Source organism: Poeciliopsis prolifica, unplaced genomic scaffold (assembly GCF_027474105.1).
Source record: "Poeciliopsis prolifica strain line A6 unplaced genomic scaffold, Auburn_PproV2 SCAFFOLD019, whole genome shotgun sequence".
Classification (NCBI taxonomy): Eukaryota; Metazoa; Chordata; class Actinopteri; order Cyprinodontiformes; family Poeciliidae; genus Poeciliopsis; species Poeciliopsis prolifica.
In genome coordinates this window covers 1,636,255-1,662,376 of record NW_026562394.1, presented here as the reverse complement: position 1 = coordinate 1,662,376, position 26,122 = coordinate 1,636,255, and the positions used below count along the sequence as shown (strand labels likewise).

Sequence of the window (26,122 nt, the reverse complement as noted above, 5' to 3'; positions counted from 1 at the left end):
ATGCAAGCTTGTGCAATATTACCTGAGACAGTCCATTAATGCAGAACTAGATCTGCATTAATGGACAAAACTTATCAATGAAAAGGCAAGTTTATGTTCAGTGTGTTCCAGCCAAATGAAAGAGGAAACACTACCTCTCTACTGCATAATGTCTCTCAAAGAATTCCATTCGATTTACAATCGTAATTAGCTGCATTGTCAGATGCAACATGAACCAACGTGACAGAACGCTTCCCAAGACTTGTTTAATTCTTGACTAATGTTAGCTGCATGCATCTGAAAGCCAAGCATCACATCCCTTCAAGCTGTGACAAGAAGCCCTTGCTCGTTTCACTTTCAGACCAGTTGATCGCATGCTGAGTTCCTCAATTACAGCCATTCTGAGAAAATAAAAGGTTCAGGCTCCATCATTAAAAAATACAGCTAGTTGTTTTTTGGGGGGGAGGTTTAGGGGTTTGTATCTGCTAACATGCAGCACTTCAGAAAAAAAGCAACAAAATGGTGCTCATAATTGGAAGAGCCCCATTGCACAAAGTGCCTTGCAAAATATTTAACTCTTCTCATTTTGTCATGTCGCATCTGCAAACATAAATGTAATTTTTGGAATTTTATGTGCTAAATCAACAGGAAAAAGTGTGAAGTGGAGGGGAAAATGACACATTTTCACATAACAAAAACTATAAGGTGTTGCAACTCTGGAAATGATGCATTTTAATATCTAAAATTTAATATTTAATATTTAATGGCGACATTGGCTAAGACAGCCATCAACTGAAAGATTATCCCAAAATTAGTGGAAGAGCTGCTGAGAACTCCCCTGGACGGATCCTGCCTCCAGGCATTTTCCTATAAAAGCAGTCTGGAGACAAGCTTCTCCTTCAGTCTGTCTGCATTTAAAGCCACTGAAGTGCTTTCAGTATCACAAAAGTATTCAACAATGTTAAGAAGTGATGCTGCATTACTGTTACAAAAACATACAGCTACAGAAAAATTCTTACATTTACTACAATGATAAAAACAAGATTCCTTTCTGTTAAAAAAAAAAACAACTCCTGCTTTGCATGTTCATGCAAACACATACACGATCATGTGTTTGCAAGATCATACAGTTTCAATTTGAAGTACATAGCAGTGAGTGCATCTGATCTTGTTAATCTGTCTGCTGATTACAGAGACTCAACTCGCATTTGCTGTTTGTTGTATGTTGGCAGAGAATGAACTGCAACCAGCCCATCTCTCCCCCATTGTCTTTCTTCTCAGTCCTAACTACAAGTAATTTAACCTCACACTAAGCAGCAATGCACTATGGTGAAATTACTTGTCTTTTGGCAAAGTATTGTGTTTTTTCCGACACTCACTCACTTTGGTGCAGCTCTTCGTTTGCGTGAAGATTGGCGTCTATTTCCTCTTGTTGTGTGGTCGTTTGGAGACGGGCCAGCCTTTCTTTGCTTTATTCCTTATACGCTGACAACATCTTGTCAGCGTAAAGAGAGACCAAAAGATAAAAGACGAGTTGCTATGAGTCTTAATAAAGTGACTTTATTCACATTTATTGAACACTTCCATGTTTGGTCGCATTGTAGCCACAAACTTTGCATGTGATTGTGGAAAAAAAAAGTGCAAATTTCAATTTTAAGCAAAGATGGGAAGGGTATTTTTCAAACTTGTATCTCTAAAAGATTCTGATAACCATGCATCATGCTCCTTCCACTTCAAATTGAGGTTTTTTCATATAAGAGCCCAATAAAACATACTACATTAAAGACTGTGATTGTGATGTGAGAAGATGTAACAAAGGTCTCTGGATATGACATTTTTGCAAGGCACATTAAAAACATCTTAATTGTACATGAAATTAAGGTATTAATTGAAAGAGCATGCAGAAAAAAACTCCCGTTTTGTACCTACTGAGGCTTCTCCCAGATGAAGGGTGCATCTCTCCTCGTGAGATACAGCAGAGAAGGAGGATGGTTTCTTCCTCTCAGCAGTGAGGGCTTGAATTAATAAGGCATGTTGTCATAAGGACAGCTGGGACTCGCTTAAGCCCAAGTAAACCAACAGAGTTGCCAGAGTTATGGACTCGGCTAGTTGGTGCAACATCCCTATGGCCTCGCTCTGCCAGAAAGCTTAGGCCCAGCAATAATTCAACGATATTATTCCAATATTGAGTACAGCTGTATTGAAGCAACCCCTGTTCTAACAGCAGCCCTTTAACTTGCCTGTTCATGTGATGGGTGTGTCAGGGAACTGACAGTGTAGCAGTTCTGCACGGCAGAGCAGTGAAAAGCACGGCTAATCTGTGCATATGAGACATATTTTCCCCAAACAGCAGCAATGAGGGTTACTATGCAACCAAAATTCAATCCCCATTCACAGTTTGTTTATGTAACAACTTGAAACATCTCTGCAGAAAGGAATTTTAAAAAATATAAAGCTCTGCTGCTTTCACTGGCTGTACAATAAACAGTGCCTCGGAGAGTATTCATGCAAAGTGAGACGTTTAAGACTAAAACAAAAAAATGTTATGTGGTTCATTCTGTTAGGAGTTAATGAGTCAATACAAGGCGGTGGTACCATCATCCTGAGGGATGCTATTCTCAAAACGACATTTTTTTCCCCTCCAATTTCACAATTATTCTCAACGTTGAGTTGATTTGTCCCTTAAAGCACAATCAAACACATTAAGGATTGCAGTTGTGACAAAGTTAAAGACTTTATATGTTGGGTTGAGACATGCAGCTACTGGAACTCATTTCACCTCTAAACTGAGAGCCCCAATCGTGAATGTGAAATTAGCATTGTTCATTTGTTTTGTGTGGAGTTGTATAGTTTAGTTTAAAGTGTGTGCTGCATGCTTTTGTCTTGTCTTGAACAATTTCTGACATGGTTGTTGTTTCAGTTGGCTGTGTTGTCAAGTTACTTATCCACCACTATGTATATGTACGCTCCAAGGTGCCACTACCTTAATCTGCTCTCTTGTTTCTTGTTTTTGTTCTTGTTTCTCCTTCCATCTGTCAACCCTCTGCAATGGCAGAGCATCTTGGGATTGAATTTATGGGTATGAAACAATCCATTTTGACTCTCAGTCCTCGCCTAGCTCCCACAATGTCCGTCAATGTGACATGCTTGTTGATTTGTAAAACACATCGTCCCCCGCCCCCTTTTTTATTAACCAATCAACCTCTGGAGTGATCATAACTCATACGAATGACAAGCTGGCATCATTAACATGGATTCAGTATGTCCCTCCGTACATGTGATCAGAAGTTTCCACCTTATACTGACGATAGTTTTCCCTTTTAGAAGCTTGGATTTTAATTTCATTCATAACAAGCATGATGTCTCATGTTTGTCCCTACCAGATGATTTGACTCCATTTTCAGTCCAAGTAATTTTTCCTTCATCTCTATCGTTTTTTTTCCGACATGCCTTGTCTCACTTTTGATTTACATGTGATCTCCTCTATTTGTATTGCAATCCTCTGTTGTTAGCAGTGCAGAAATGCAATGTTGAAGTCTGAATCATGATATGTGTGTTCCTGGCTCAAATTCTCCCTTTTCTAATGCATGATATTTTAATGTTTGACAGCCTTCCCTTTCCTTTCTATCAGCTTCTGTCTCTTTTTCATTGTTGGCTTTTGTCTTCTGATACCTTTTTTTTTCTTCCTTTTACCAGAAAAGAGCTTCAGAGTGTGAGATTTTAGAATAATGACTAGAGGCATCCTTTCAGACATCGTGCAATTATACAAGTGTGTTCACGCACTGGAACAGAGGAACACTGTGTTATTGCAGAAACACCAGTATCATTTCCTCTGTGTAAAGTCATTATCAGCAGATGACATGCACCGTGAAATATTTCCCACTTTACTCCTATAGATAAACTAACTTTATTTATGGTGCCATAAACTTCTCACAAATTGGCATGATGACGAACATGGCTGCCAGTGAATGAAAGACGGAGCCTCCTATTTTAGGGGATATGAGAAATCTGTCACATTACTTATCAAAACCCTGTCAGCACAGCTTTTTGTGCCTCAGCCACGCCGCACTGGAGCTCTTTTTTTGTTCAAACACAAATCACTCTTCAAAAAAATCACATTTAACTTTAAAATGAACTGGTTTCTATAATGTAACAATATGTTTTGTTCCTTGCTAAATTCTTAAGTAGATGTATAGTTCTTTAAAGTTTAGGACTGCTGCATATATGTTAGACATTTTAGATTTTATTGCTGCTTAGAGTATATTGTGTTTGTGTTGCTAGGAGGATGAAGATTTATTTGACAGAATTTAGATCTGGAAAGTACTTTGGGAAGCATCACCTCCTTTGTGAAGCTAATAATTTCCTGTCTTTTCTCTCTGTTGTCTCATGGGTTCAATTTTGACAGAGGCAGAAGAACTCTACCAGAAAAGAGTCCTGACAATCACGGGTATTTGTGTGGCTCTGTTGGTGGTGGGCATCCTGTGTGTGGTTGCCTACTGTAAAACCAAGTAAGTTCTGCAGATGACATGTTTATGTGACTATGCGTGTTCATTTGGACATATATCATCACTTTTTTTTCTTCAGTAATGCTCTTGCTTACAGCTGAAAATAATTGTAGATTAATAGTTATATCTATTTTGTGTAAAGAAATTGAGAAAGATGTTTTCTATGCTGATGAGAATGCAATGGAAAGTAAAGACTTCATGTTTGGCATGCCAATAATTGTATTTATTTATGTATTTTGCCAAAATGTATTTTTAAAATAACCAGTCTGATTTGAAAAACAATGAGTAGGTCACTACAAATATATACTTTTGAATTTATTTAATACAAATAAGCTTTAAAATATAATATGATTCCTCTAATATGCAGTTTTATGCATAATTAATTCTAGTTCTGTTGTTGAATTGCAAGCTTAACATTAAAAAAATTAATCAAACATTGTTCAACAGGAAACAAAGAAAGAAGATGCACAATCATATGCGACAGAACATGTGTCCTGAACATCCCAATCGAAACCTTGCTAACGGACCTAATCACCCAGGACCCGGCCCGGAGGAAATCCCTATGGTGGATGTACGTTTAAACACATAAACGTATCGACTCAGAGTTTTCTCTCTTTTACATTTCTTAATCTTTCTATTTTTACAGTACATATCAAAGAATGTCCCTGCAACTGAGCGAGTCATACAGCCCGCGACAGAGCGATCATTCCCAGCCAGTCACGCCTCTTCCAGATCTCACAACTCTTCCACACGAGCCCACTCATCTACTCAAAGGTAAGCAGTCATTATGTGTCACGCTGTGTGTGTCATGTTATGCTTTCTTGTACTGATGTGATGTACTGCGACAAAAATTCATCCTTGGGTTAGATTGTGTGACTAATTTTTGGTGGTCCACTCATTCTTGCTGTATTTCTGTCTCGGTTAGGTTTTATTTAAAAATTGCTTCGATGATTTGTTCATTTTTATTGGGCTGTCTTTGTTGCTCAAAAGCCTTTTCTCTTGTCCCAGAGTCACTGTCTGGAGATTTTTGTTGCCTGTAATCATCACTAGGTGTCCTCAGTTTCCCTCGGGTTTTCTCAACCTGTTTCCTTCAAATCATCTTTCCACCCGTTGGCTGTTTCTGTCCAACTCTTCTCTCTACTCTCCCAGCACCTCAACTCAGAGGGTGTCTGAATCTGAAAAACAGAGGATGCTTTTCAGATTTCCATTTTTCAGAATGTTCCTTTGATGTTAGTGTTTTTGTGGTTTTCCGTCTGTTTGGTTAGTTGTCCCGCTTTGTTGAGATTTTGGCTAGTTTTAGTCAAATAAAGGTTTTCAGTTGTTTATCTGTCTATGTTTTCACTGCAGACAGACAATGGAACAATATGCCATTCATGAAATAATTAATATGATAAAGTATTTGCTAACATACAAAATGCATGAAGTATTGCAATGATTATCTTATTTATTGTAGAAAAAAATGCCATCCAAACCAACTTGAACAAGGGTGGAAAAAATAAGCTCTTGGATTTTGCCGAACATTAATCCAAAATACATCAACACACTAGCAACTCAATTACTGACAGGGTAGGGAGAAAACAAGTTAAATGATGGTTTGGTTCTAGCCTAGTCAACACACTGAGTCAAACAAGCTGTAAACAGGCAATTCTTGTTTGAAAATCTTCATTTTTTATCGAAGCAAGCTATTGTTTAGATGAGTGGGCCAAAATTCACCCTCAGCAATGTAAGACTGATTTCTATTTATGGTGACTTTTTCGCCCCAAATACATAAAATCACCATTTAAGAAAGACTTTTGTGTATATCCTGGTTATCGATGTCTTAAATTTATATGATGATCAACAAAAACCTAAAAATTGTGATTAATTTATTGTGATTTAGGATAATTTAAAACAAAATCATTTACTTTGTTGGTGAATTCAATTGACTGGAAATATTTTTTTAGACAATAAAATAAAATTGTGAGTCAAGCTTTTAATACAAGTTTTTTCAACTTTGAGAAAATACTATTGATTGATTTTGCAGTGTTGAAATAAACCCATCTTGTTTAGTGTGCAGGAATGTCACCACCGTTAGTTTCTACTAGTCAGATCAACTATAAGGGAGGAGATTATGAAATAGAATCTGTGGTTTTAACACACATGAATTATAACAAAACACTTTCGCCTGTGGAAACAGTGAAACGGTTCCTTTTGTTCTCCAAAGGCATTCTTCAGGGTCTACAAAGAAAGAGAAATATATCTTGGGGACACTTCAGGGTGTGTGTATGTTAACACCTATTTTATTTGACAGACATGAGGAACGGACATGGAGCCTGGAACGTTCTGAAAGTTTCCTCTCTGACTCGCCGGGAATGATGTCATCGTCCGTGGGGACCAGTAAATGCAGCAGTCCTGCGTGCATGGAAGCGCGGGCGCGGCGAGCTGCTCACTGTGGTTACTCTGATCCCCATCGGCCGGGCCTGCAGTACGGGGACTCGTTCGATTCGCTGGGAGACTCTCCACACAGCGACAGGTGGGAAGCGAGGCCTGCCCGGCCGATTTGGCTCTCAGTCTGTAATAAACACGCTGAAAAGTTTCCCCTCTCTGCTGGCTCCGTGTCCACCTCGAAGAGGCCAGCGAGGGCAATCAGTGGAAACTGACACACAGCAGGCATGATGTTCAAATATGCAAAGGGAGGCAAAAGTTAGAAAAAGTGCTTATGTCAGTGGGAACTCTGCTCTTGCAGCTATAGGACTATTATTCCTTTTCTAATATGTTGTTGTAGAGGCTGTTTTTCACTTGCTGCTTTCGATTTTTCTTTTGTTTTTTCTTATTTTTTAGTAAGCCACGTGTCACTCACAAAAGATGATAATTCTGCCATAAAAATACTTGAAGCTCAAGTTAGCACAAAAGGAAATCCTGACAAGGGAGGAAATGAGGCTTTCATCAACTCTGCTCTAGTCTATATTTATCCAGTGCATTTTTCTTTATATTGTAGGCAGCAAGATAGCAATCTTCTTATGCAGCTCTGGGCATGACATACAGTAACCCTTCCAGCCTTATCTTCTAAAACATCAGGCTAGTCGCCTAGCATGAACGTTCTGCACAGCTGCTCAGTCACAATGGACTTTTTTAAAGTATTATGCTCATGTCTGCCGTACACATTTTATTCGAAAAATCTGTTTTTTATGTACAGTTACTCACTTTTTATGGCTTTGCTGCAAGTTGAATTGAAATTTGCCAGCGATATCAATGGCAAAAGAGCTGAGCCACAAAGGCCCTCTTTGCTATGTTGTAATGTTTGAAATCCTACTGAAAAAAATTTCCATTATTGTTTCCACATCAAAATTTACTGCTGTTTGGCTGTACATTTTCATCCAACTATCTGACTTTATGAAAAATTGGTTAACAGTAACATCAATGTATCGATTTCAGCTCTTTCCATATCTTAGGACCTGCCACTAAAACCTGATGCATGCACTTTTAAGGTATATCAAAGTTTTAAAAACTTACAACTTTCAAACAATATGTTTATTTTTTTTTTGTCTTTATATTACCAGGTAAAATGCTTGAGAACCAGTTTTAATCAGAAAGCTTGACTTGGCCAAGAGCCTGTTAAAAGGAAAAGTGCAAAACACAAAAATAAATGGAAACAATATGGAACAGACATGTAAATCATTAAAATGGAATCAGGGCTAAGAAGTAAAATAAATTATCTAGGACTGACGTAAAGAAGGAGGATAATGTGTATATGTTACTGTGACTTAAACTCTGTTTAATGGGATCCCAGAGAAAGTGCCAAAATGAGAAGAAGTTTTGTTTTTGTTTTATTTGTATGGAGCATAGAATAATACAAGTCCTTCTCTAAGGACTATCGGCTGGCTACATTACACCAGACTAATTACACTTTAAATCTTTTTATCAAGTTAAAGAAAAAAATTGTGACTGATCGCAAAATTGATCCACTTTTAGAATATGTATATTTTTTTTATTCCTGCCTTTTGCCATTTGAATGCAGAGAAGACGCAAATGTTGTCACAATCTGCTAACAAGGAAGGTGATAAATGTTGGAAATTCTGTTTTCGTAGACATGCATTTTCATTTATATCCAATGCAGATCAATTTAATATATGTGAATTATTGGATCAAACTGTTAGCAAAACAACAGCGGTCCAGAAAACCAAACTCATTGGGGAGCTGTACTGAGCCGAAGCAGGATCGTTTCCAATGAAGACTATTTCATCATCAGCAAAAGTCGAGCCAGCTTGAGTAGTAAAACGAAAATAAGTCAGCCAACAATAGCATGTTTTGTCTTGAATCAGTTGTAAAACATAATTTAACAGATATTTTATGAAAGACATTCTGCAGAAGGAAGTAGATTAATGCACACCATGTATCCTAACTTGTTGATGAACATAGAAACTCTGTGGAAAAGTACCTCCCACTCACTATTCTAGTTTCTGCTCAACCTGACAATAAGGGTGTGATTTGTGTTCTTCTCCTTCTTTGCTCTGTTCTTTGTCCTGATCCAATCACCTGTAAATTTCTATCTGTTCTTCAAACAGGTACGTGTCAGCCCTGACAACACCAGCCCGCCTGTCCCCGGTGGATTTCCATTACTCGTTGCCCCCCCAGGTGCCTACCTTCCAGATAACATCCCCCAATGCCAGCCACGCCATGTCGCTTCCTCCTGCTGTCCACAACCCCTATCCTCCAGAGGATGACCAGCCGCTGCTGCGCCGCTACCAGGTGCCCCTACATGATGCCCAGTGCCAGGAGCCCTACCGGCAGCAGCGCCGCACCTACCTAAAGAACAGCAGGGGCAGCCTGCCCTCCAGCCCCTACCGGCTGGCCGAGGAAGAAGACTATGAGACCACCCAGGAGTACCTCTCCTCTCGGGAGCAACCAAAGACAAGTGGATCCAGTGAAACTGGTAGCCGGCGCTGGAGGAGATCCAGACTGAACGGCCACGTGGCCCCGCGTGGATACGAGGCATCTCGGGACTATGGATCTCGAAGCTGCCTAACAGAAAGCGAGTCAGAGGAGGATGGTGAGAGCACTCCCTTTCTCAGTATGCAGAACATGAACGCCGAGCCCTCCACCATCTACAGGCCGGTGGACAGTCGGACTTCTCACTCGTCAGGGTGGCACAGCGGGCGTGGCAACATGCATACGAGACTCACACAGTCACGCTCCAAACCGGACAGTACGCCCCATTAAAGAGTGACGATGAACCAACAAAAATCAATATAGTATAGACCTGCATCTATAAGAAATATTTTTATTTTATATAACTGACAGATATTCTAAACAAATGAAATATTTATTTTCATTTTAGCAAAAGTTGTCTACTAGTTAACAGCAAAGAATTTTTTATAGGGAAAACTCTATTTATATGTACATTTTGATTTACAGCATAAAAAAGATGTGCCAGTTTTTTCACAACGTAAAAAAAAAAAAATAGAGTAATATTGTGGTGCCTTTTGCTGTTTGCCGATGCCAGAGGGCCAGTGGAGGTTTTTGTAGCCTTTCTTATATGGACGCCTCATTTTTATACACATTTATGTTCTTTTGTTCTGTCTGAGTTTATTTTATTTTTTTTCTGTCTCACTTTCTTTCCAAAAAAAGGCATTCTTTGAGAAGTCTGTCCCCACTGGAGCATAACCCCTTCCATGTCACGCAATATAAACCACTTCAACATAAAGTGTGTGTTTACATTAATATGATTCGTCCTGTAGGGTTTGGTGGGTCGGGGATATAACAGAACGCCTGACAAATACAATGTAGAGCATTTCTGACGTATGTGCCCTGAAAGACGAAGAAAGAAGATAGTGATGTTTGGGTTGAGTGCAGGTACAAATGAATCTGTGTGAGCGTAATGTTGCTTGCATGCGTTCGTGAATGTTAGGAGAATATCACGTTGTGAGTTTAAATGTGTGAATCTCAAGAGAGCTGCCACATTCCCCTCTTCCCCTTTCCCTCCACTTGTGAAGGTGGACAGGTAAGGCCAGGTTGTATTATGCAGGTCATTGCTTAATGATGTGTTTACAACTATCTGGCCCCAAGTCTTCCCCTATTCTGTCCTTTTTAAAACATCCTTGTACGAGGCCAACAAACGCTTAGCTGATGGGCACAGAGGGGGCATACCGACGTAGGAGACCAAAACAAAAGATAGCATCTGTTTTCACTCAAACGACTTCTACTCCCACATCTCATTATCATTCTGTTTCCATTCTGTTTCTGTGGCTTGTTTTTAAGGCCACACAGTGTCTCAGGATTTCCACATACCCCGCTACACCCCACACACCCACTTTCATCCCTCCTCACCCCTTGACTAAGGCCTACCTAAGATGACGGTTCTCGGAAGTTGAGGACCTGGAGGTAAACACGCAGTCTACCAGTCCAACGCAAAGAAAAGGTGGAAGAGTAAAACAATGTAGGGAAATAGCTGTGAAAACTACGGAGGATCATACAATGCAAAAATATGCAAACTTTACATTTTGCTGTTTGACTACATCATTTTCTAAGAGGTGACTGTAGTGTGTTGTGTGCTCAAAAAAATAACTAATGCCTGTAGAGTAGAATGAGAAAAATGGGTGCCTACCTGAGTTATTTTTTAAAGCCATTTTGCTATCCATTTCTTTTATCCATCCTTTACTTGCTCACAGAACAGCTGTGTCTGTGACACAGGATTTAATTAGACCACTCCACATCACACATACATTCCCAAATATTGTCTCGTCTAGTAGTACTGTGTACTGCTTTGTCTGTTTGACACGTTTTATCGTTTTGAATTTAATCTGTAAATGATCGTTTTACCAAGGTGCTCATATATTAAAATCACCCTCGTTTAAAGTGGAGATGTGCCAAGAATCCAACTCAGCTTCTCTGGAGACTGTTCAATCAAATACTCAAACTGATTTTGCAAACCCAAAGGAGATGACACATGGAGATGAGTGCAGTCAGTAGAGTATTAGTCTGTTTTATCAAACATTTCAGCTCTTTTCAGTTTTATTTTTCAGGCTAAACAGCGTTTGCAGGAAATCCAGTGATCTGTCTTGTTGGATTTTAGTATGTCCCTTGCTATATGAGATGTTGTGCGTGGTAAGGTTTCGCGTTAAACATGCTACTTACCTTGGCACATAAACCATCTATAACCAGAGACCAGCTTTTACAAGTCAGCTGATGCTATGACAGAAATGACATCACAGGGAGAATTTGACCTCAACCGCCCCAAACCGCTTCACTATTTGATCCATTCATAAAACACATGGCGAGAATAAAATATTTCTACCTATTTTCATTATCAATGAGGAATTTGAAAAGGAAGTCTAAGGAAGTATGTAGATGTAAGAAATTATATAAACTGAAACTATTTTTTATTGTTGATATGTTTTTTCATGCTGCAAAATTAAAGAGCAAGTATTATCCAGATGTTGGGGATTTTGCTCCCTCATCACCGATTTTTACTTTTGCACTTTACATAGTTTCCCCCCCGTTTTATTAATTATAAGAAAGAGCCGTCAGGCAGTGGACATCAATTGGTGACTCTATTAGAATATTTATCATTTAAAGACCAATCTTACAAATTTTGATGTATTATTCAACATGTTTTCAGACTCAAACATTAAAGTTTCTATAGTTTTTCTCAGTGAGCAGCATGTGCTTCATTTTTTTACTTTTACATGGATTAAAAAAAAATAAACATGTAAAAACCACCGAAACAGATATAAATAAAATTTGAGAATGTATTTTAGCTCATTTTTGTCACATCCAGAAATAAGATCTAAAATTGTGACTTGTGAAGAAAGTTCATTTGTAATCCTAAACATCACTGGGGTGCTTTTTACAAACTTTTTGCTTTCCCAAAATGCCCTTTGCCTTTTAGAATGGCTGTTACAAATGTACACACTTCTCCAATTGCATAAATTAGAAGTCAAATTATTGCTAAGCCAATAGCTACTTTGCATAGTGAGGAGCTGACAAAACAATGTTTTGCTACATTAGCAAAGAAGCAAATTGACTTGGAGTTGATTCCTGTAGATACCAGGTCAGCCGAACACATTACAGAAAATATTCTCTGGATTTCAGAATCTTTAGGTAATGGTTTACATTGTCTTGGGAACACACACAGAGACTGGTGTTCATATCTACTAATGCTAAGAGCACTAATCACGCTAACTCCTAACATAACATGCTAAATTCAGCTTTAAAAGGGCATGCCATCTGATTTTGTTTTGGATTAAAAGAGTAAACCCATTTTAAAGCCTGTGCTCTCAATAGGATGTCAACTCTATGACGGAGACAGATAACAGAAAAAATCTAAACAGAAAACGGTCACAAGTCTCTCATCGGTGCATCTCTACTTTAAAGGGACATGGTAAGAAATTAAGCCAACGATCACATATCACAGCTGGTCCTTTTTTTCTTTTTAAGAAAAAACTGAATACTGAATTGTCCCATGAATATTGACCCACAACTGTCAAAAAAATGTATCTGCATTTTGGAAAATGCACAGAGGTATTGTTATAGACAGCGATTTCTGGTCACACCTCCATCACATTTTAAAAATATTTCATCAGGTTTCTCACCTGGGTCGAATTTTGTTTGCCTGAATGAGATGAGAGACGACTCCACACCTCTAGTTCAAATGTGACACCCTGTTCACGTCACCAATCCTCTCAGATAGTTGATACGGTACCAGGCATGTCCTGCCAGTCTCTTCTTTTTTTTATTTTATGATCCCCACCCATCCACGCCTACATGCACACACACAAACATACACCTGACCCCACCCCTCGCTTGAAATGTTTGAACACCTCTCCTCTGCATGTCTTTGTGATCAAGGTTAGCTGGGTGCATGGATACTGAAAAAAAAAAATAAGGAAGAAAAATAAAGCAGCAGACAATTATTTTGAGTCAGTGAATGTGCATTTCATTTAACATTCAGCAATAAAAAGGAATCCTTACCCCCTCTTCATGTCATTCCTGAAATATGCTAGAAAAAAATAAGTTAAAAATGCGAGACTGTCATAGATTGTAAAATAAAGTGAAAAATGAATCCACCTGTTCATATGAAAAATAAATCTTTATTCATATCATCTTATGTTGCATTTATTTCTGAAGAGCATTTTTCTTTCTTTTGGATCTTAGCCCGAAGGCTGTACTGTCTTTTGGCATGTTGTTGCGCCTCTCAGGAGTGCACACATAAAATCTCAAGGTGAAAGGAAATATGTTTAATATGACGGTTGGGGCTTTATAAATTATAGTAAAAGGGTTATAGTCTCAGATGCACAAAAAAAGAGCCAAATACCATAAATTGATCTTTAATAGGTGAAGAATGTGTCTTCGGGCTCTTTAATAAAAAAAATCAGACATAAAATGGCCTTTTAAATAAATATAAGATCCGACAATGGATATTTTTCATCTGCCTCATTAAAGCGATATGTAAAATAAGTAAATAGAAGCTATCTTTAGCATTTTACTCTCTAATTTACCAATGTAAATGTCACTTAAGCCTTTAGCTGTCTTTAGCACTTCATGGATTGGGTTTTTTTGTTATCTATTCTGCATTACTACAAAAGATCCACGAGATGGAGACAAAGCAAACAGCCTCAAGAGTACAACTGGCCTTCTGAGATATTTGGGTATTTGGTCCTTTAGTCTATAAATAAATGATTCTATATCAGGATGCAATAATTAGTATATTCTTTTTAAAGTTCTGGAGTTTTGCTTAGTTATTTTCATTTGATTTCTTGCACATATTGATAAATGTGTTGGCCCTATTTAGGATTACAGTGATGTAATGGCTCAACATAAAACGATATTTTGAAATATAGGGTATGAATGGCACATTTTGCATTTCCAGAACTTAAAATGATAGAAACATGTTTTCTATTGCAATAATTACATGAATGCAGTAATTTTCTCAACATGAATTGAAAAATAAAAAGAAACACACCAGAAAGATATGCTATCATTTCCAAGAGATAAAAAAGAGAATATGATCCCACATACAAAAAAAAAATTTAAATTGACTGTCTCTCGAATAAAAATTACTGAAGGGTAAAAAAGGAGTCCATTGATACTCCTTGAGCTTTTCATCCCTTGAATCTACTAAGTGCTCAATAAATTAATTGGGACTGCATGTGACAGACCAACACAGGATGAATTCTGAAACACTTGTAGTGGTAATTATTCAGGTAATTGCAGCAAAAGGAGTTTCTACTCAGTATGTGATCTGGGTAGTTGTTTTCTTATAATATGTATCATATACCTTTCATTTATCATATTTTCCTCACATAAAATTCCATTTAAATACATTGTATGTAGCTGTAACGTGACAAAACGTGGACATTTGTATGTGTAAAGAGCACTTTGTTTCAAGATTATGATTTTTTTTAATTAAATTGTTTGCCTTAGGAAAACACCTTGCAAACATAAATAGTATTCACACAAAGTGATGGTATACTTTCAGGGTTCATCAGCTGAAAGTTGAGTTAGCAAAGATGATATGAACTTTTGCATTCTTTGGTTTCTTCTGCTTTTCATCATTTGCATAGTTCTTTCAGGTCAGTTAAATACGACTAAATTAAATTTTGACAGCTCCCTCTGAGTTAAAAATAATAAAACTCAGAAGTGGAGTATATGTTCACTTTTATTAAAAAATACAAAGCGGTACATGCAAAGCAAGACAAATTTACAAAAGCACCAATAAACATATAGTCAGCCTTGAATTCATTCAACTCAGAGATTTGGGTTATAGACATGATTGTTGCAAAGAAGTCTTGAATTTCTCAAAGCTACTGTTTCACCAACAAACGTACCGCAGATCTGATTTTCTGATGCCTTCAGATTATTTCACTGACCTTTTCAAAACAACACCTTTTCTCCATTTGTCCAGATAAAACAACACAAAATAAACTGTGGAAATCAAATATGCAGCTAAGAAGAAAACAAATCGTACAAACGCCATTTTTTTACTTATGTGTCTGCACATTCACCAGGTTTATATGCAGGGGTTTCAGGCAGCCTGTTTGAGGAGATCCACTGTAGTGTCCTGCAAGATCATTGTTTCCTTTGTTGAGATCGGACATTTGGAGCTTATTTCAGAACCCCTGAGTTCAGAACAGAAAAGGGAAAACTGTATAAACCATCTTTTCTCTGCATTTCAAAGTGTTTTTGCAAGACTGAGCCATTTCCTGTTTTTAATTTTTAACTTCACATGTTGATTTTACCTGTCCTCCACATCCTGTATTGTGTCAGGGAGATGTGTGCCCAGTGTCTCTGGAAGAAAAACTGCAGCAAACCCTGAGAGAATTGGAGCTCCTCCGTAGATTAAACCTGGCAGCCAAGGTATATAGTCCCCAGTGAGCTGAACCATTGGAGCCACCATAGCTCCCACACGAGCCATCATGGACACCCAACCCATGCCACTTTGACTGAATGTGAAAAAGACACAATAAAAGCAGAATCAGTGGTCTAGTTGCTGTGCAGTTAAAAATGTAATTATATTACAGCCTTTAATTGGCATTTTATCTAATCAAAGCCTGTCAGAGGACATTCTTAAAGGCAAATAGTAGGTATTTAAATATTGAATCAATTTTGTATTTTTGCAGTGTTCACACAGTTCCACTATAAAAATTTGACAGAGAGGACAATTTAAAAAATGTGACAAAATCAGAAGGGAGAACGAGTTGATTCAGAGCTAATTTTGGAGCGATGGCTCTATGAATGTCACAGTTGAAAAGAAACCCTCCAAAAAAACGTGTTAAATCAACCTGCTAAATCCCGTTAGCAGGTTGCTTCAAGTCAGAAGCGAGGTGTAGGAGAAGATGAGATGATGAGAGTGAAAGTAGACTACATTCAAAATGTTATGTGGAGGAAAGTTAACACTATAAATGCCCGTTAACACGCCATCTCCTGCTGAATTGAATTAAATATAAGGGAATACTGAGAAGAAAACTAAGGCTTAAACAAACTGGGGACAGAGGTTCACCTTGTGGCAGGACAACGCTAAGCAAACAGTCACAGCTGCAATCAAAAGATTTGGATCAATGAATGATCTGAATACAAATGCCCACAACAGGTCTTTGAAAAAAAAAATCAAACCACACATATTTTTCCTCTTTGCAATCATGAGTCAGACTCAAGTGCTTCAAGAAACCTGGATTTGCTTTAGTTTCTTTTAAATATGAATGGAAATCTTTTGTGAAAAAAAAAGATTTTGTAATAAATGAGTGAATAAAAAGCCATGTGATGTTACAAACTTTATATTCCAGACAAAACAAATACTCTGTAAATCTCATTTGACACATTGGCAGTCCACAACAAACTCATACAAGAGAATATATTAGCCTGCAGTCATTGGCACTCATCACCAACATCTGTTTGCGGAACCTGTTTGAACGTCAAAAGTATTTATCCTGGCCAAAGGTCACCTGGAGATTTCCCAAGGTCAACCTGAAACTCTTAGATCATTCTTCTTTTTTTGTCAAAACCTTTACAAACTCCTTGAATGCTGTTTTTTAGGGCTTTTTTTTGGCACAGATTCTTGAGGGTAAATTTAGCTGTTAAATGTCTGTAAATGTTTCTCAGGTAATGTTTAAAAACCACTCAGCTTCATGGTTGTTGTAAATTGTGTTTTTGTTTTCCTTGATTGTTTGCTTGTTCGGAACATCTCATTGAGATTAACAAAAATAGTTTTATGAATGTGTTTGCAAAACATTTTTACCAGATGAGATGTTATTAAATTGACAAAAACCTATTTTCTTATGTAAGAAGATTTTTCAGTTTACAGTCTTACCAATAATACTTATGAATCAATGCAGTGATGCATTCATACTGTTTAATAGCAGGCCCAATTGTTTGTGTTCTACTAGAAGATATGTGATTGGCCAACACAAAGTAGTAGTAAAATGGATCCCAGGTATTTGCCAGGGATCCAGTTATTCAGACAATCACTTCTGAATAACTGGAATCTGCCAACACTTGACACCCACGCTGAAAATGCTGCAACCTATCTATTTAATTAGTACTATCACCAAATAACTCTTACTATGCTTTAACAGGTTCTGTGGATACTGTTTCTGTGGATACTGTTTTGGCCCGAGCACAGAAGCTAACATCCACAGTCTTTCTTATTTTCTCTTTTGGGGGTACAAGGAACATAAATGTTACTCCTGGACTGGCTGCTGTTGAAAGTGGCAGTTCTTAGAAAATACATCTGTGAATATGTACATTTTCCATAATTAATTTGGGGTTACATCCACGGTTCTAACCATGAACAGGCAGGTGTCCACTGTAGCATAAGTAGAAGAAAAAGATCTGAAATTGTTTTCCAAATTTATTCTTATGAAAACAAATAAGTCTGGCTTGCATTTGAATTTATCCGTTTGCACTTGTTAGATGCCTTTCATCCAATCTTACTGAGCTTGAGCTGCTTTGCAAGAAAGAATCACTAATAGTTTCAGTCTGTAGTTGTGCACAGCTGATAGAGACAAACCCCAAAATAGTTGCAGCTGTAAATACCACAAAATGTGGCACTGCAAAGATTTGTAGAGCCACAATGCTTCTTTGGATTCACGACGCTCCTTTAATACCATGCACCACTTTCCTTCCTCTTTCATTCTGTTTTCTGACACATAAAATCTGAGTAAAATACATTGAAACTTGTTGTATCTGAAAGATTTGAGGCGTACGGATACTTGTGGTCAAATGTGAGAAAATGGTCACTTATTTAACTCAATCCTTCACTGTTTAGTCCAAGTTTGGATTGAATTGAACACTGTGTGACACTGTTAATCTGCAAACCTCCACCCTTTGACCTGTGTCACTGAATACCTATGCCCGTAAATAAACAGAGAAGCAAACAGAATTCAGTATATTTTCACTACTACATCACAAACCTTATCAACTTTAAGCTTAATTTGTTTTTGCACTTTCATCACTTTCTTTCTTCTGAAATTAAGTATATAAACATCTAGGGATTTTTTAAATTATTTTATTATTTTAATCATGCTTAAAATTTGATGGGTATTTTTTGTCAAGACGTTTGTGAACTGAACAAAGTGACAAGTTCTATTTTTGTCAAAAACACCTGCCTCATCCAGAATTAGCCTCACATCATAAAATTGAAGAACATTGATTTTCTGTTTTTAAAACATACCGGATGATAGTTGGGTAAAGTTCTCCAGAGTAAAGGTAGCAGCAGTTGAAGGATGCAGCCAGACAGCCTTTGCCCAACACTGCCAGACAGGTTCGCACAGTCTGTTTGTCTAAAGAAAAACAGATACATTACTAAACAGTAACTTTTTCCATTTCAGTAAATAACTGTATGCTTAGTTTATTATAGAGCATGCAAAAAAAATGATTATAATAAAACTGTTTTCAGGAGTTTCTTTTATGCCATCTCACACCATGATTCTCCCACTTCCATGTTTTACAGTAGAACTGGTATATTTGGGCTCAAGAGCAAAATAAGATTTCTAACTTTATTGCACTTTATTGCATGGTTTTCATTGATGTTCTCCAACAAGCTTGGTAGACCTTCCCTGAGCAAATGGATTTACACGGAGATACTCTATCCACTAATTAAGCCACTTCTAAAGTCACTCAGTTGCTGTCACAGTTTGAATAAAAATATATGCACTCAACACTTTTTTTTCTTTTTTTTAGGTTTTCACTTGGAAAAAAAAAAGTTGTACATTATTTTTTTCATCCAATTCAAAATTATGCACTGTTTTGTGTTGGTCTCTCAATTATTGTCTCAAGAAACACTTTTCTGGTTGTAACGTAAAATATATAATATATAATATAATACCAGGATAAATGAAATGCATTCCATATTTACCATAAGGTACCAGTATGTTGATCAGAATTGTGACTCCAGCTATGATAAGAGCACCGCATTGTGATGGCCGGCGTCCAATGAAACTCATACACACAGTCATGATAACTTTAGCGGGGATGTCGACTGCTCCAAAGATCACTTGTATCAAGTAGATGTTCACCCCAAATTTCTGGAGATCCATAGCAAGGCCGTAGTATGCAAAGCTGGTTGATAACCTGAGAGAGAGAGTGTCCTTTACTGCAGATTACTTAAAGATGAGTTTGGTTTGTGTCTTTTTATCGAAAAATCAGGATGTGTACCAGGTGGCACTGAGGCAGAAAGTCATGATGCGCATTTTGGGCGTGCGGAACAGATCAAGGGCAGAGTGGGTCCCCTGGGAGCAGGACAGTTCTTTTTTCATAGATTCTTGCAGCATCTACACATAAGGAAGACAAACTTTCAATACCCACCCGTTTTATGAATGAAAACACAATTCTATGAAAATGACATTGCCATACTTTTACGTTAATCTTTTCCCCTTCTTCATGGCGGCCATTAAACCTGGCCACACTTTTAAGCATCTTGACAGCTTGTTCAGGTTTATTGTTTATCGCCAACCATCTTGACGATTCATGAAACCACCTGAGAATATACACACGTTTATTTTATTGGATGGTTTTTGCCATTTACAAATGGCTTTTGAACAGTCAATTCACTTGCATCTTTGTATTCACCATCTTACCATGCAATAAGGAAGAATACATAGAAGGGCAACGACACAACCAGGGTCAACCACCTCCAGTCTGTGATGAAGTAGGCCAGGGCTGGCAGAAGCATCTGCCCCGCAGTGTAACAGTAGCCGGTTGCCGTCCCTGTGAATGTCCGCACACGAGTCGGGATCCACTCCACAACTTCACGTGAAAGAATCGAAGAAAAGCATTTTAGTTCCAGAGAAATATCCATAAAAAGTCACATGGAAGTTATAGATTACAATAGAGAATATAGAAAGAGACAGGTGAAGAGACAGACAGATATGCTGCTCAAGAGTTTTATTTCAGTTTATGTTAGTTAAAGACAGCCATTCAAAAATAAAATCAACATCAATAATGATAATAAAAAATAACATCTTGGTTATTATTGTTATTGCCTTCCAAAGTTTGTCTGAGGTTTAAACTGTATTTTATCCATTTAGCAAACAATTTATTGCTGTTTTCATGCTTTAAACTGAATGCTTAATTACTGAGTGAGAAGGTGTTGAGTCCCACGCCGGACAGAGCCATGCCACAACCAAACCGGAACAGACAGAAGAGGGAAAAGGAAGGGGAGAAAGCAGCACACGTTCCTGAAACCGCCATGAGAAGGTTAGAGATCAGCAGGAGGATGCGGCGGCCATATCTAGGAGAGAAGAGTGATGTTTGGCATTTTATTTTATTTTTTAAAGACACATTAAAGGAAAAGACTATTTTATTGATTTTGAAAATGTTTGCAATTATTATCAGATGGAGTTGGAACTACTGATGAAATTCGGAGGATACCTGTCTGAAAGGCCTCCGAAGACAAGAGCCCCCACAAGCACACCGCCCATATAAATGGTTTGCCCCATTTGCTTTAAGGAGCGCAGGTCACACACCAAATGCCACTGAAGAAAAGAACATACACATCAAAAAAACAAGCATGTAAGTGTATCCTACTATCATCTCTGGCTTGATTAAAACTGCCATGATAGCAATAAAGTCTGAAGAAGGCAGCCCTACATCAGATATAATAGTGGAGGTCATATCCGTCATGTTGTAGGACCAACCATCAACACATCCCTCCAGGACGACACCATATCCCTTCTCTGTAGCGGAACTACCATTCTGAGCCAGGAGGTGCCACTGTGGAGCAACGTATCGCTGGCAACTCTGTGGTTTCCCTGCTGCATTCAGTGGTACTGTGATCTGCAGAATCTCCTCTGGGCTCAGCTGGGTCCGAGACATGTTGGAATGTGTGCTACAGTGATGAGGAGGCACCATGGCCACAAAGTTCTGCAGCAGGTTGTGACTGGCCATCATCAGGACGGGTGTGCAGAGGAGTATCACATGGAGGATCTGGAAGCGACCCGTGCTGCCAACCTGTTCGAGGAGGTCTGCAAAGGCCATCTTTCTGCACAACCACAATATTGATATTAAAATTCAGGTTCTGCTGCATTAACAAACTTACACCAGATGAATATAAAAGCAAGCACTCTGTAACTATCTGTGACATCAAAGTGTTACATGATAAGAAATGTAACAAACTTACCTGGTTGATCACGCTTTGCTTTGTGAAGAAAAATTCCTAAAACAATAAAAAAAAAATGCTTTCTGATATTGAAAGCACAAAAACTAAGTTTTACCTAAAATCCCCATATGAATTCTGAAAAGTTGGGAAAAAATGGCTCCACAGAGAAAAAAACAGCTTTGTCACTGCACCATATTTAAATCCATAAGCGGCTCTGAAATTCCTCTACTTCTTCTCAACCTTAGGAATTAGCAGCTTTCTGTTTGAGCACAGAGGTAAAAGTACGGGGTCCTGCTGCACAGGTCTTGTTGAATGATTTGAAAGAACTCCAGCATCAGTCCAACCTTAGCGCTTTTCTCTCTTTGCACTGAGAAACACTCACTGCCCGTTAGTGGTTACTTAATATGAATGGCAACGTGTGCATGCGCACACGTGCGCGGGTGCGTGTGCGTGTGTGTGTGTGTGTGCGGGTAAAAGAGAGAAAAAGAGAGAGAGGCACATGTGCATACAGATGAAATCAAGCAACTGCTATTCTTTGCTGATTAGAGCACCAAGAAGTTAGCAGGATTAAAGATAAACAAGAAGAAAAGAGGTAATAAGTAAGTGAACAAAGAGTGAGCCATTGGCATAAGTTGCAAAAGACGTTGATCAATATTCAACAATTTAAATGCCCTTTAACACTACAAACCTTTTCTCCTTCTCTCTAGCACCTTGTGTTATAACACTGTAAATAAGTTACTGCGCTTTGCTTTGCACACTAACTAAAATAGAAGAAAATGACTGAAAATGACATTAAAAAAATCCAATAATTATATTTTCAAGGTGAAAAGACTTAAATAATGGCTACTTTAGCTTTGTTAGATTCCTGCTGATTAGTTTTGAGGAATGTTTTCTCTTATGTAATAATCAGCATGAGACGTCGGAGCGAATGAAGCTGCAGGTGCACCGGGGCTAAACAAGAAAATCTTAGTTTTTTCAGCTGTCTGACTCAGAAACCGACTTGAGCTGCTACATTATTCCTTCTTCAGCATATTTCTTGTTTATCGCTGCATTTAAAACTGTGATCAAGGTAAAACTGTATCATGCGGTGCTTTGTAAAAATAACTTTTTACCTGTTCCATTTTGGAAAACTTTAACATGTCTTTTTGGGATGGGTTGTGAAAAAAGCAGCACAAAGTGTGGCAAAACTGTGGATGGGAATTTTTTCTTGTTTTTTACCAAATAAATAAAAAAAAATAAACATTTTAATAATGCAGCCCCTTTAGTACTGCAACAGGATAATTCAATCTCAGTATAAATATTTTAGCTCAGTGAAAAAATATGTAGATTTAATACGAATTTCGGGGGAATTTATTTAATTTTTTAAGAAAAATTAACACAGAAATATTTAAACTTTGGTTTCTTTTTTATATAAAAAATTGGTTGTAAGAGTCCCCTCTTTTCCATTTCACATACTTGAGATATTCTTTCATGAATATATCCATAAAGAAAAAAAGACAAGCAAGAGAAAGAGAAACGGGAGATATCAAATGTCCTGCTTTCATCTTTTATTTTGTTCTTTTACTTAATTTCACATTATTCAAAGAATAAGGGACTGAAACGGAAAAAAAAATTAACACAGAAATAAACCATAAACTATAACATAAAACTCTGGAAAAAACTTTGAGTCTCAGCTAAGACTGAATACAGCTATTTAGTTTTGGCAGCTTTCTATGTTCAAGGCTGAATGACTAACCAGACGAGGAAGAATATGTAAATTATTTATCTGATCCTAAAGGTGAGCAGGCAATGTTTCTGTGATGCTACAGTTAGGGCCAGAAATATTTGGACAGTGACACAGGTTTTGTTATTTTAGCTGTTGACAAAAATATGTTCAGAAATACAATTTATATATAATATGGGCTGAAAGTGCACACTCCCAGCTGCAATATGAGAGTTTCCACATCCAAATCAGAGAAAGGCTTTAGGAATCATAGCTCTGTAATGCAGAGCCTCCTCTTTTTCAAGGGACCAAAAGTAATTGCACAATGGACTCCAAAGGCTGCAAGTAACTCAAAAGGCCTTTCCCTTGTTAACCTGTAATCAAGTAAGTAGTTAAAAGGTCTGGGGTTGTTTCCAGGTGTGTGGTTTTGCATTTGGAAGCTGTTGCTGTGACCAGACAACATGCGGTCAAAGGAGCTCTCAATTGAGGTGAAGCAGAACATCCTGAGGCTGAAAAAAAGGAAAAAATCCATCAGAGAGATAGCAGACATGCTTGGAGTAGCAAAATCAACAGTCTGGTACATTCTGAGGAAAAGGAATTGACTGGTGAGCTTGGGAACTCAAAAAGGCCTGGGCGTCCACGGAAGACAACAGTGGTGGATGATCGCCGCATACTTTCTTTGGTGAAGAAGAACCCGTTCACAACATCAACTGAGGTCCAGAACACTCTCAGGGAAGTAGGTGTATCTGTCTCTAAGTCAACAGTAAAGAGAAGACTCCATGAAAGCAAATACAAAGGGTTCACATGTAGATGCAAACCATTCATCAATTCCAAAAATAGACAGGCCAGAGTTAAATTTGCCCAAAAACACCTCAAGAAGCCAGCCCAGTTCTGGAAAAGTATTCTATGGACAGATGAGACAAAGATCAACCTGTACCAGAATGATGGGAAGAAAAAAGTTTGGAGAAGAAAGGGAACGGCACATGATCCAAGGGACACCACATCCTCTGTAAAACATGGTGGAGGCAACGTGATGGCATGGGCATGCATGGCTTTCAATGGCACTGGGTCACTTGTGTTTATTGATGACATAACAGCAGACAAGAGTAGCCGGATGAATTCTGAAGTGTACCAGGATATACTGTCAGCCCAGATTCAGCCAAATGCTGCAAAGTTGATCGGACGGCGCTTCACAGTACAGATGGATAATGACCCCAAGCATACAGCCAAAGCTACCCAGGAGTTCATGAGAGCAAAAAGGTGGAATATTCTGCAATGGCCAAGTCAATCACCAGATCTTAACCCAATTGAGCATGCATTTCACTTGCTCAAATCCAGACTTCAGACGGAAAGACCCACTAACAAGCAAGACCTGAAGGCTGCGGCTGTAAAGGCCTGGCAAAGCATTAAGAAGGAGGAAACCCAGCGTTTGGTGATGTCCATGGGTTCCAGACTTAAGGCAGTGATTGCCTCCAAAGGATTCGCAACAAAATATTGAGAAAAAACTTTTTTGTTTGGGTTATGTTTATATGTCCAATTACTTTTGAGCTCCTAAAATGTGGAGTGTTTGTAAACAAATGTGTACAATTCCTACATTTTCTATCACATATTTTTGTTCAACCCTTTAAATTAAACGTTACAATCTGCACTTGAATTCTGTTGTAGAGGTTTCATTTCAAATCCAATGCGGTGGCATGCAGAGCCCAACTCACAAATATTGTGTTACTGTCCAAATATTTCTGGCCCTAACTGTAGCATACAGGGGTTTTAAACAGCTTGGATAAGTTTTTTTTTCATGACACATTTTGAACCCACATATTTTATTTATTAGCTGTTTTTCAATTACTTGTACAATTTTTAATTTAGAGCACACTGCCATGTGTTTCCAACCTTTTAAACCTTTTCACCTGTTGACACAGTGCAATCTAAAACTTCCATGTATTTATTATCAGATAAAGATAGTGAAAGTGTAGGATCCTTTTGTATTCTTCATGCTGTTTGCTTAACTCACAGCTGGAAATGTTTCCCAATATACAGCCTGTGATTTTAAATATCAAGACATTGAAATAGTTCAGATTTCGTCAAATTGAATGGAAAGTGTCTATCAACAGTGAATCTCAGTTGGTTGTAGGACTAGTCTTTATAAAACCAGTCTATTGTTGCTCTTGCTGCATGTTTAGTGTTGCTCTTCTGCTCTGTTCTGTGTTAGCGATAAGGTAACTTTATAAGATAACAGAGTACACTGGACTTTATTTGAGTATAAGTTAACAGATCTGAGCATGATATAATGTGCTAGCAGAAAAAAGACTTCTAGTTAGGATTGCAAAGAAAGGAGTTATTTTCTAAATCTAAATGTTGTTCTGAACATGGTGACAAATTAGGGCTATTTAAATTCAACACTCAGTTTGTAGTCCAGGTCATGACCTCATTATCAAACTTAAAAAAAAATAAAAATTCAATAACTGCTCTAACAGGTCACACATCCTATCTGACTGGACAGAGGAGCCGGTTTATTGTAGCAGAGGTTCTTTTTTATGCTGATGCTGTGACTTGTGTTTTTTTTATTAAACTTTATGAGTATATCCGTTGCGCTGGAGCAAATGTTATCGGGAAGAGCCTGTGATAACAGCTCGCATTAAGATTAACTGCTTCTGGCTTCATTCTTCCGCTGGAGTGCTGCCCTCACAAGCAAAAGTGCCAAAGTCCTGTCTCCTTGTAAACTGGGTCTCGTGCTAATGTTGACACAGAGGTTTGCTGTGGGGCAACAGCCTTATCAGACACCCGTATCCCTGTTTTTGTGCTGCTCTATTTAACTGTGGCACAGATTGTCCTTTTATTCATTTATTTTGCAATGCCATGCCATGT

At 38.0% G+C, this 26,122-nt stretch overlaps 2 protein-coding genes across 5 annotated transcripts in view; one reads left to right on the top strand and one right to left on the bottom strand.

Annotated features, from left to right (window-relative positions):
* nrg2a (neuregulin 2a) overlaps positions 1 to 13,564 on the top strand; it is an 84,208-nt gene extending 70,644 nt beyond the window's left edge. For 2 of the 4 annotated variants that reach the window (XM_055043591.1, XM_055043590.1), the window contains 6 exons: positions 3,035 to 3,058; positions 4,385 to 4,487; positions 4,932 to 5,055; positions 5,131 to 5,258; positions 6,775 to 6,996; positions 9,029 to 13,564. In XM_055043591.1, the coding sequence (XP_054899566.1) occupies positions 3,035 to 3,058; positions 4,385 to 4,487; positions 4,932 to 5,055; positions 5,131 to 5,258; positions 6,775 to 6,996; positions 9,029 to 9,683 (1,256 nt within the window). In that variant the 3' untranslated portion in view covers positions 9,684 to 13,564. The remainder of the gene's footprint in view (positions 1 to 3,034; positions 3,059 to 4,384; positions 4,488 to 4,931; positions 5,056 to 5,130; positions 5,259 to 6,774; positions 6,997 to 9,028) is intronic. The other 2 variants (XM_055043593.1, XM_055043592.1) reach the window with 1 other exon arrangement.
* A 1,538-nt stretch (positions 13,565 to 15,102) lies between these two features.
* slc22a6l (solute carrier family 22 member 6, like) lies at positions 15,103 to 21,943 on the bottom strand. The gene is made up of 11 exons (XM_055043960.1): positions 21,577 to 21,943; positions 21,048 to 21,438; positions 20,829 to 20,932; positions 20,534 to 20,688; positions 20,036 to 20,204; positions 19,812 to 19,935; positions 19,614 to 19,729; positions 19,315 to 19,529; positions 18,631 to 18,739; positions 15,701 to 15,904; positions 15,103 to 15,580 (listed from the first exon to the last, which is right to left on the bottom strand). The coding sequence occupies exons 2-11, from the start codon at positions 21,432 to 21,434 to the stop codon at positions 15,487 to 15,489; spliced, it is 1,677 nt and encodes a 558-aa protein (XP_054899935.1). The 5' UTR covers positions 21,435 to 21,438; positions 21,577 to 21,943; the 3' UTR covers positions 15,103 to 15,486.
* Between the last annotated feature and the right edge of the window lie 4,179 nt (positions 21,944 to 26,122).